We start from the raw sequence: 11,798 nt of genomic DNA, 5'->3' as shown, positions 1-11,798 counted from the left end.
AGATATACCACATGTTCTTTATCCATTCATCTGCCAATGGACATCTGGGTTCTTCCCATAGTTTGGCTATTGTGGACACGGCCGCTGTAAACACCGGGGAGCAGGTGCCCCTTCGGGTCACTGTTTGTATCCTTGGGATAAATACCCAGTAGTGTGATTGCTGGGTCATAGAGAAGCTCTATTTTTAACTGTGTGAGGAAACTCAGTACTCTTTTCCAGCGTGGCTACACCAGCTTGCCTTCCCACCAGCAGTTTAAGTTTCCCCTTCCTCCGCATCCTTGCCAACACCTGTTGTTTCTTGAGTTAATTTTAGCCATTCTGAGTAGTGTGAGGTAGTAACTCATTGTGGTTTTTGATGAAGTTCTAGAACCTAAGTGAGGTTCGGTGGGCTGAGGTCCGGAGCCGATGACCAAGGAAGAATTCTTGAGACATCTTTGGTGCAAAATGGTGGTTTTATTAAAGCACGGGGACAGGACCCGTGGGCAGCAAGAGCTGCTGCTCCGGGTTTTGAGGGATGGCAGGTTATATACCTTGCCGTTTGCGGGGTGGGGGGGGGGGTGAAGGGAAGGGAGATTCTTGGTGGGGTGTTATGATCCTGCTATCATTTACATTCCCTTCTACCTCAGCCTCCTCCGGTTTATGGTGGGGAGGGAGACATTAGGTCTTGAGGAACTGAAAGTTATTTGCCTCTGGAAATTTGTGCTATTGATAAGGTAACCTCCCTGTTTGTAGATCTCTAGGACATCTGTAGAGCAAGGGAGATTCCTGTTCTGCAGGATTGTGATCCCTGCAAGTTAACTATGTATCGTTTTATGGCAGTCAGGGGTGCCTGAGGAATGCTACACATATGGAGGGGAGCGGGTGAAGAGGGGGTGCAAGGCGCCAGCTTTTGCTCTGTCCTCAGCCAGCCTCCTGCTCCCTCATCAGTTTTGATTTGTATTTCCCTGATGCCGAGTGACGCTGAGCAATTTTTCATGTTTACCCTTTTTGTTAAGTGGGCAAGAATGAACCAGTGTCCAGAAATGCACACGTGATAAAGCCACAAAGAATACGGGGAGAGGGGGTATGGGGGCAGGGGGCAGGGCTGTGACGGGGATGGAGCAGAAGGTGTTTCTGAGCGGCTGGTGTGGTTAGTTTTAAGTGTCGACGTGCAAGGAGCCACAGTGCCAATAACCGGTCGAGTATTACTCTGTGGATGTTGTTGAGAAGGTGTTCTTTGGATGGGATTGTTAGGGTATGGAGTCGACCATCCCTCAGTTAGACAGAGAACACTCTTGATAATGCAAGTCACACAGCGAGGTTTATTTCCAGCTAGCTGGGGTCCAAGTATCCGCCCGGCGCAGCGGGTTTCAACAAGGACCCCGAGCACTCAAAGCCAAGGGTTTATATAGCATTTTCAAGGCACTTCTTCATAGCTACATACATATCATGCACCCCACTTTGACAGTTTTAACTTTGTTTAACCTTTTGCCACCCCGGCGTCACCCTGGAGCCATCCTGGCGGTTAAGCGAGATTTAGGTTTAGAAGAAATTCAACTTTATTTACATTTCCTTCTGCCTCAGCCTCCCTCAGTTTTGTGGTACGACCTTAGGCCTTGAGGAACTGAGCCACTGTCTCCGGGAAACTGGGCCATTGAGGAGATAGCCCTTTTTGTTGTAAATCACCAGGACATTTGCAAACCAAGGGAGACTCCTGTCTTGCAGGATTGTGATCTTGGCAAGTTAACTATTTGTTTTTCTTTAACATTTGGTGCCTATGACGCCATCACCTAACCTCCCTGGTGGTATATGATTAAGTTGTTTTTTCAGGTTTTAGCTACTTTCTCTTATTTCAAGTTACGTGCGCCCTATGGGCTGGTTAGGGACGCTCAGTAAAATGGCTTCCTGGCCTTCAGGATGGCCATTCTGATGCTAACCCACTCTTACAGTGCAAGGTGCCAGCTTTTGCTTTGCCAAGATGGCTGTATTTATATCAGGGCTAGAATGGAGGTGGGTACAGCCTTGTTTTTCTTGGCCTTCACACCTGGAGCTGGTTTCTGGGACTTGTTTTTAAGTCCCCTGGGGGAGGGGAGCAGGGACAGTAAAATAGGTCCTATAGGATTAACATGGAATGGGTGCTAGAGATCATCCTCCATGTGGGTGGGCCCCATCCAATCAGTTGAAGGCCTGTGTAGCGCTAAGTCTGACCTCCTTGAGCAAGAAAGAATTCTACCAGCAGAGAGCTTTTGTACTTGAACTGTGAGTCTCCCCACCCAGGTCTCCAGTCTGCTGACTTTTGGACTTAACTAAGTACTCCACAGTCATGTGAATCAATTTTTTAAGATAAATCTCTCCAAATATATATATATGTGTACATGTATATATAAAATTTATATGTACATACATGCTACTGGTTCTGTTTCTGGAGAACTTTGAACTAATACAGTACAGCTGGTAAAGTTCTAATTCTTGACTTTAGTGATAGCTACAAGGATGTTCCCCTTATAATTCATTAAGCAATATGTTTGGTTTTCTATGTTTCTATAATGAAAAGGTAAAAAAGAAAAAAGTATCATTTGCATACAGGTATGTTAATGTAGAGAAAGGGGGTTCTTGATGAATATCAGATCGATATTTGAGATTTATGGGGAAGAGAAGCAATGGCCACGTTATGCCCTGAATATTTTTGTGTTGAGACTTTGTGCCAGGACATGTCTGTACAATTTGGATAGAATTACAGGAAGAAAAAAACCGCTGGTCAGTTGTGACACACATGGAAAGATCAACCTGATTAGAAATCAGAACAGAAAAGGAATTAACAGGAGGGACAGAGAGCCCATTTCCACTGGGGGCCTGTTGGAACCACGGGAGGAGAAGAAAAGCCATGGCACTGTGACTTCAGAAATCATCATTTATTTGAGAAACAAAACACAGCCACTCTTAACTTTTAGAACCACAAATATTCAAGCTTCTGTGTTTATTAAATAGATACGTCTGCTTTCATTCTACAGAGAGGACCCAGAGAACCAGGATCACAAGAGTGGTTAACAATTTGTGAGAACAGAGGAATGGAGCTTTCTACCATCTGTATCTTGAGGCCTCCTAAAAGCATTCTTTCCCAATTCTCCTTTTCAGTGCCTCCTTTTCTTAGATCATCAGCCAGCCCTCAGGTTCGCCCATCATTGAACACGAGTGGTAAGACACAGCAGGCTTCTTGTACTTATCACCTAAAACCCTAGAGCGTCCCCAAGTCTTTAGGACAGTAAGAGTTCTTTTCCCTGAAGTCATGAGATTAGCCTCAAGATCCACCTCCCTGAGGAAGGATAATCCATGATGAAAAATGACCCACTGGAAACCAAAGTATCACCTGGAATTAGTCACAGACATAAGCCTACCGACCAGTGTCCCAACTTCTAATCCTTAACTCCAAACTTTAAAGGCACTGATTGTTGCTAAAGAAGACATATGTCATGACATAAAGACAGGGTCATGAGGGTGAACACTCAGGTGGGGTCACCTGCTTTCTCTGTGTCCGTCTATCTATCTCTGTAAATAGCACTAGGCTCTATGGCTTACTTTTAAAAACAGCATCACTGACATCTAAGGAGCAAACCACATAATTCCACTTAAGCTGTACAGTTTGGTGGCCTTTTGTATATTCAGAGTTGTGTGAACATTGCCACAATCCGTTTCAGAACACTTTCAATCACCCTAAAAGACCTGCGTACCAATCAGCAGTCACTATGTCCCCGCTGCCTGCTCTCCCCAGTGCCTGCTACCCTCTGTCTCCACAGACCGGCTTATTCTGCACATTAGCTGTAAACGGTGACTGGTGACTTGACTCAGACTCAGTGTCCTAACGGGCATCGGTGCCTCGTTCCTTTTTATTTCTCTAGGCTATTCCACTGCATGGATGTAGTTTGTGTTACTGACCCGTCTTCAGCAAGCCCCTCGGGAGCCCCTCCCTGTGTGGGGCACTGGGCCGAGGGCAACAGCCAGGCAGCTCTGCACCCCGGGAACTGAGACACCCCCTCCCCGTCTGGGAAAGCCAGTCCCAACACTAGCCGTGCCCGATGCTAAACAACGCAGACAGACGGGAGATAGGACTTTACATGGGGGTGGGAGCGTGGGAGGGGACAGGAAGAAATTGAAGAAGGTTCAAGGGCGAAGTGGCCCTTGAGATACACCCTGAGAATCTATCCCATGAGGGAAAAGCACTCTGGGGCGAGAGGACCAGCAGGTCACAAAGGCACAGGAGGCTGGAGAGTCCGGGAGTACAGAGGGGCAGGGACAGCAGGGCGGGGGAGGGGAAGGGCAGCTGTGGCCAGGAGCATCGGGGCCAAGTTAGGGGCCTGAAATGAATGCTCGGGTTCAGTGATAAATCTTTATTTCTTTTGCTTAAGCCTTGCCCACTGCTGATAAATAAAGATACAAAAACAATAAAAAAATCAAAGTATTTCCTAAACATACTATTCCATCTTGGGCTTCCATCCCTCTTCGATAAAGTCACTCTAAAGACTCAAGAGGTTCCAGCTTCCAATTCCTCAGAACCCTTCACCAGCGGCAGAACCTCCCGCCCCCTGGGGTCAACTTCCTGCTTCTGGAAACAAATGAGCCCAAAAATCTCCTCATAAAGCAAATATACCTTTCTCCACACTGAGCGTTACCCAGGCCAATGTGTAGTTTTATTGGAGTGGCACAAAGGACCTGCAGGAGCTGGGGAAGGAGGTGAGGCCTGCAGGGCGGGTGGCCCGACCGCATTGCCTAGGTGAGCCCGGGGCTCCTGGGGGGGCCTCCCGCCGGCTCCCCGTCTTCCGACTGAGCACACGTTGTGAGGGACAGTGTTCACTCATGGAAAAGCATCAGGGAGGCAGTGTTTCAGTAGTATTGAAGGCACACCTTGTCCATGGCCAGCCGTATTCTGTAAGAAGCAGGAAGAAGAGGCTGGTGACCCATGTCATGTCTGGAGAAATGATCCCAAACAACCCAACCCAGAACAGGTTGTGCTTGACGACAGACCGGCCCCACAGGGATCGTGGAGGGAGCATCTAGCCTGAGTTCCTCGACCGTGAGGGAGCCGCTGGCAGAGAAGGCTAAAAGTGCTGCTCCTGCCGGCCTGCAAAGGGACACGGAGCCCGCAGGCCACGTGTGCATTCACCTGTCAATCGGGTAAGGTTCCTCACAAAGGTTGACCAGCACGTACAGGTGTCTCAGTGCGTACTCGTACTAGAGGCAAACAAACCAAAAAAGACAGTCAAGATGCCATCGTCTCACCATACTATCACCTCTTGACTTGGGAATATCCCACACTTTTGTGGTTACAGGCATAAAGTACCTTGACCTGTGGTCCCTGACCTTTCGATCCTCCAGGACCACTTTTCAGTAATCTGGGAGGATTTATGGGCTCCCTCCTATGAAAAACGCCCTTGGGCCTGGGGGCTAGCAAGCCTCCAAGAGCACGTCGATACCAGCTCGGGCCTCCCGATGGAGGGCCCACCGTGGCCCCGCTCCCCTGTCTTACTAGGAACCCCTGACCCCTTGCCCACCTGGCTTTGGCTCTAAGAACCTCATTCTGGGAGGAGGAACACACGGAGGAGAGCAGGATGGGAAATGGATGCCAAGCCAGATGGCCCCAGGGAAAGACTGAGATAACCACAAATATTTATCTTGCAAAAGCTTCTGGGGGAATGTGAGAACTCTCAGGGGCAAGGAGGGGGAGATCTGTTTTGTGTGATTCTAGAGGGCAAAAGAGCTGGCCCCAGAAGACAAAGCATTGATTAAATAATGGGGATTCTTTATTATCAAGTAAGAAAAGCCCGGGGTGCCTGGGTGGCTCAGTGGTTTAGGCCTCTGCCTTCAGCTCAGGTCATGATCTCAGGGTCCTGGGATCGAGCCCCACATCGGGCTCTCTGCTCAGCAGGGAGCCTGCTTCCCTCTCTCTCTCTCTGCCTGCCTCTCTGCCTACTTGTGATCTCTCTCTGTCTATCAAATAAATAAATAAAAATCTTTAAAAAAAAAAAAAAAAGTAAGAAAAGCCCTTTCCTTACAAAGTTAAATACAAGACAAAATAAACTTGAGAGCTTCCAAATAATGGAGAGCCACCTCAAAGTGCCCAGGGCCCCATCTCTGAAGCCTTTAGGCATGACCAGGTGCACACACCATGGCCCGACAGGGCTTTCTACAGTGACAGGAATGTTCTATCAACTTCTCTAATTCAGTAGCCGCCAGCCACGTGTGGCTACTAACACCCAAAATGTGGCTGGAGTGGCTAAGAAACCGAGTTTCCCATTGCATTTCATTTGAATTAATTTAACGGATCTATTATGTGACTTCAAGCAGCCGTTCAAGGCCAGTAACTACAGCCGGGAAGAACGTGGCTCTAAAGCAGAAGTTGACAAACTTCTGGGAAGGGCCGGATGGGAAACATTTTTGGCTTTGCGGGCTGTGTGAACTACTGGAGTCTGCGAGTGTGGAAGTGGCCAGAGAAACTACGCCACAGTTAGAGCACAGCAGTGTTCCAGTAAAACTATTTCTAAAAACAGGCTATGGGCAGGATCGGGCTGGGGGCCAGTTTGCTGACTCCTTCCCTAGAAGGCTCCCGGCATCACATGGCGTTGACCACCAACCCAACGTTCTACCAGGGCCTGACTTCAATACTCAATCTCAGGGAGGGGTCAAAACAGATCTGGGTGAGGGAGGTGGTGTGGCAGGGAGACTGCAAATGTGGGAGAGAAGGAACATCCCGTCAGTCAAACACAGGGAGGGAGTTGGGCCGCGACTGGTAAACTCCTACCCACTGGACAACTGAGTGTTGTCTGGGGCCAGCATTCGTGGTCAGTGATCGGGCTGACCCTCCCCCTCTTGTCCCCATCAAAGGCCTCTGAATGAGGGCACTGTATCCTGAGCCTGGATGGAATCTTCTAGAAGACCATGCAGCTTGTGAGATTTCCAGTGGCCAATATTAATTTAGCTTTGGGGGTTTAAGATGCAGGGAAGGGCTCTGCGGACTCAGGGTAGGTGGTGTGGTGTGGCCCCGGGCCCCAGCCTACCGTGGACAAGTGCCAGTTGAAGCAGTGTGCGCGGAAGTGGGACACGGCGGCCTGGTAGCACTCGTGTGCCTTGAGCTCGGCTCTCCGCGACAGCAGCCCCTCGGCCTCAGCATCTGAGCTGGTGAGCAAGGAGACGATCTTCTGCACGGACTTCTGGATGATGTGCCTTGCCTGAGGAGACACGTTTTCAAAATGTGCCTTAAGTCACGCAGTCTCTCTCGGAACCCTGGATCTGTTAGACATCTCTTCATGTGGCTTCTCACCTAGCATGTTAAAATAGATGCCAATAGGAGCACCCGGGGGGGCTTAGGTGGGTAGGTGTCTCCCTTCAGCTCAGGTCATGGTCCCAGGGTCTTGGTATTGATCCTGCATCAGGCTCCCTGCTCAGCGGGGAGTCTGCTTCTCCCTATGCCCCTCCCCCTGCTCGTGCTCATTCACTTTTTCTCTCAAATAAATAAAATCTTTAAAAATATAAAATAAAATAGATGCCAAAGAGGCATTCTGCAGGAGGCAAGAGATGTCCATGGGAAACTTCTGGTAATTGCCAGAAACCTTGGGAAATAGCCTGCCTTTTCAGGACTTCTGACACAACAGAAACCTATAAATCTATCTCCCTGAACAGCAGGCCTGACCCACTCTGAGAAAAGGGGTGGGTGTAGAGATTGTGCCCCAGAGTAGCCTGCTGTCCCCTGAATGGTGCTGTGTGTTCATGGGCACCTTTGCCCATCTAGTCCAGAAACCACCAGACTGAGGGGTACGGGGAAGGACACTGTTTCCTTCCCAAAGGATGAACAAAAGAAATACCTCACTGCAAAATGGGTTTGTTACTATTTCTTAATCAGTTAATATTTCCAAAATCTCAGTGTTCATTTCTGATGCAGCAAATATCACCAGAACACCACTTAAACAACAGCACCCTGGAATCAAAATTTTAGTAGGACCATAAAGAAGTCCCAGACCAACAAGTAGGAGGACCTCTGTATTACACTAAGACCAGCAAAAAATATACCAGACGTGGGACACCGGCTGCCAGGATTACTAGAGACAGGAATTTAAACCAGATCAGAGATGTTATCTTTCCTAGAAAACATAGGCTGTGCTCTCGAATGCCCGAGCGCCGTGCTCGTGAGGCTGGCGGGTCACCACAGAGCCAGCTCCGCTGAAGGAGACCACCTCCGCCCGGCAGCCCAGCGACAGCCTGTTCCCTGGGGGCTTTCAGATGTGCAGCTAGAACCAGAAACGTGATTCTGCCACTTCCAAACAATCAGATGAGCTACTGAAAACAAACTCAGTTATTGTAAGATTGCTCAAACATTTTAAGGAAGAATTTGAAGCTATAACGACAATTTCCTAAGGCTGCAGAAACTTTATACATTGCATTTTTTTTTTTAAAAAAACCACGATTAGCTAATAACTCACCAAGTGGCAATATGAAAATGTTTTCTAAGCAATCAGGTACAAAAGAGGGCAAGGCCCTCGTGCCATGACCTACTGGCAGATATAGGAGAGAGACAGCCCCGTCCTCTGCTGCCTGCTACCAAAGAGGTCAAGTTCAGTTGACTAATGGAGAATGAAGACAGCCTGCTCTGCTCACTTGCTTCTCTGTTACATGGAGCACAGAGGCTAGTCTCCTTCTCCAAATACTCCCATGTGGCAGGAGGGGTGGCCCCAGAGTGCTGTCTCCTAGCTCCAAGTGGCACTGGGTAACCATCAGGAGGCAGAGACCAAGTTCATGCAGGCAGCCCAGTGAGGCTGGGGGCAGTAGCAGGAAATAGTTCCTTGAACCACTACTTACATCCAAATGCCTGTGGATCTGCTCCACGAGATTCCTGGACTCCTGCAGGTCATTGGTGCTCATGAGCTTCCTTTTCAGGATGGTGAGGGGCACCTCGGGGCTTGGGGTGAGGTCCAGGTGTGTGACCGGAGGCAGGGAGATAGGAGAGCTGGCTTTGTGTTTCATTCCCTGAAACTGCATCACTTTCATGGTGGAAATGGACTGAGGAGAAAGGGAGAGAGCCAATCTGAGCGGCACATGTCCCAAACGTGTCCTGGGTCCTGCCTCTCCGTGGAAGGCTCATAGTTCACGCCATGTGGTTTCAGGACTACTGAAGGGCCACCGGTGCAGCCTGGAAATGCACACTTGGTCCTCAGCAGGTGGCAGGAAAACATATCCGAGCCCCTGAAATCCACCAATGATGAACTTCAAAAATACTTGGCTTGGGGCGCCTGGGTGGCTCAGTGGGTTAAGTCTCTGCCTTCGGCTCGGGTCATGATCCCAGGGTCCTGGGATCGAGCCCCGCATCGGGCTCTCTGCTCAGCGGGGAGCCTGCTTCCTCCTCTCTCTCTGCCTGCCTCTCTGCCTACTTGTGATCTCTGTCTGTCAAATAAATAAATAAAATATTAAAAAAAAATACTTGGCTTCCTTTGCAGGAGAATTGCTAATTCCGTTATGTATGAAAAGTAATCACTGCTCCCTTGTCACACAGAGCTTGCACCAGGGTCGTTTCAGCCAGCGGCAACCCGGGTCGTGCTGCCCTACCCATTCTCACCCACCGGGCCCCAGCACCAGGGAGCAGGAGGGCATAAAGAACAGGTTAGAGCTGAGGTATGGGTCCACTGAGCGGGGCAGAGCTAAGCCACAGAGGGCCAGGTTGGCTGACGGTCAGGGTGAAAAGGGCACATCAGCCAGGCTCTACTGCCTGCACAGGTCACTCCAGACTGGACCCCAATTGGAGAAAGAAATGTTGCAAGCAATTCTGTTCTTAAACCAGGCAACAACTGGGGATCCTGGGTGGCTCAGTCAGTTAAGCGTCTGCTTTCAGCTCAAGTCACGATCCCAGGGTCCCAGGATCAATTCTCGCATTGGGCTCTCTGCTCAGCAGGGAGTCTGCTTCTCCCTCAGACCCTACCCCATCTTGTGCTCCCTCTCTCAAATAAATAAATAAAACCAAAAATTTTAAAAAGGACCCAAAATAATCTAAAAAGCTCTAAAACAAAAATGAAATTCACATATATATGAACACATAAGGTTTGGAAAAGATCCATCACAGCTCTTCAACCAAGACCAGGAACGTCCATTGCGGAAGAAATCACAAGGCACACAGGCAGCCCAGGGCAAAGAGCTGTGACCAGATGCCCCCCTCCCCTGTCCCACGCAGCCAGGGCTGTGCCACCTCTGATCCTGCCTCCTCGGAGTCACCTTTCCCTTGCCTTCTCTCTGCTCCCTGCTCGACCACTACCACTAAGAAGCCTGGCCTGGCCCAGGGCATCCTGAGGGCACATCTCATGGCCTGTGCCCACCCTGCGGAGTCCCAGGCTCCGGTCCACACTCTGCCCATGAGGAGCTGGAGGCAGCTGGGTTGACTGGCTCACAAGGCCTTCCACAAGGATAGTGTTTGCATCCCCAAAACAGATCTCAGCCGGTGAGAGCTCAGATGGTAGCAGGCCACCTGAGGAATGGTGTTTGGTCACAGGGACAAGTGCACAAACACCTCCTCTGCACATCGCAAGGGTTGCCCAAGCCTTCAGCAGCCACCTGCTGTGACCTCTGTCCAGAGAGCCCTGATAAACTCACCCATTTAACCACTAGGTCCCTTCTGAACATAGCTGGGGTGGGGTGGGCTGGAAGTCCCTAAATTCTAGCACAAAGTAAAAGGTAAAGAGCTGCAGCGTGTAGGGTGTGGGATCCTATGAAGCAACAACACCCCACACTCGCACAGGCTTTCAATTCAGTGGCCTCTTACCACGTGCCAGGCCTGCTGAGGGTTTCTGATGCACGACCTTCTTTAACTGTACGCTAAAGCTCTGACCCAGGAGGAAATGGAGATTCGGAGAAGCAGCTTGCCCCAAATCTCACAACTTTGCAAGGGGAAACCTGGCAAGGTCTGAACCCAGAGCCCAGGCATGATGCCCAGGACTCAGAGCCACACATTCCCGGGGAGTCGGCCCGAGGCTCCACCACCATCAGGAGGAGGAGCAGGGGGCGGCCCCCCTCACCTTGTTCCCGTACTGCATGACGTGGCTGGTGTTGGTGTGGGACTTCACCAGCTGGTACTGCTTGTGGAGGGTCTCTCTGGTCAAATCCTCCTGCAAAGAGGAAACCATGGAAGTCCTCTGACCATTAGAGCCGACGGCTGGGCCTCGGCGGTGCAGCCAGACCCCTGGGGGCTCACCACATCTGAGTCCTCCATCCAGTTGACGCTGTACCAGTCCCCCAGGTACGTGGACCTCTTCTCATCGTAGTAACAGGCGTAGGACGACTCTGTGGGGTTCGCAGCGGTGGTCGCATAAACTAGCAGGGATTTAAGACATCCAGCCGTCACACTCCGCTCTCCGCTGTGGGTCCCACCTGCTGTGTGAGCCTTTCCCTCTTCCCTGGGGCAATCAAAGCTACCAGCACAGGGAGGGCACAAGGACATGACTGTACCCAGCCCTGTGAGTTCGGTTACAGAAACTGTCTAAAATTAAATTTGGAAGAAAAGAGAAGCTGGTCCATAAACACTTTCTGCAGGGATAAGCAAGCACACGATGCTCAGCAGGATGCCAAGCTATTTTAGAAAAACGCTGAAAGATTTTATTTTATTTATTTATTTATTTATTTATTTATTTTTAAGATTTTATTTATTTATTTGACAGAGAGAAATAATAAGTACACTGAGAGGCAGGCAGAGAGAGAGAGAAGGAAGCAGGCTCCCTGCTGAGCAGAGAGCCCAATGCGGGACTCGATCCCAGGACCCTGAGATCATGACCTGAGCCGAAGGCAGCGGCTTT

The 11,798-nt window shown here is 49.9% G+C and overlaps 1 protein-coding gene across 1 annotated transcript in view; it reads right to left on the bottom strand.

The window, feature by feature from the left end:
- Positions 1-4,344: 4,344 nt before the first annotated feature.
- Positions 4,345-11,798, bottom strand: part of LGMN (legumain) — a 33,804-nt gene continuing 26,350 nt past the window's right edge. Inside the window, exons 9-14 of the mRNA XM_059373495.1 lie at positions 11,201-11,319; positions 11,025-11,114; positions 8,824-9,024; positions 7,029-7,199; positions 5,138-5,205; positions 4,345-4,900 (exon numbers count right to left, since the gene is read on the bottom strand). Of these exons, the coding sequence (XP_059229478.1) occupies positions 4,858-4,900; positions 5,138-5,205; positions 7,029-7,199; positions 8,824-9,024; positions 11,025-11,114; positions 11,201-11,319 (692 nt within the window). The 3' untranslated portion in view covers positions 4,345-4,857. The remainder of the gene's footprint in view (positions 4,901-5,137; positions 5,206-7,028; positions 7,200-8,823; positions 9,025-11,024; positions 11,115-11,200; positions 11,320-11,798) is intronic.

This window comes from Mustela nigripes, chromosome 13 (assembly GCF_022355385.1).
Source record: "Mustela nigripes isolate SB6536 chromosome 13, MUSNIG.SB6536, whole genome shotgun sequence".
NCBI classification, from domain to species: domain Eukaryota; kingdom Metazoa; phylum Chordata; class Mammalia; order Carnivora; family Mustelidae; genus Mustela; species Mustela nigripes.
Note: the sequence above shows the minus strand (reverse complement) of the source record. Positions and strands in the feature narration are given on the sequence as shown.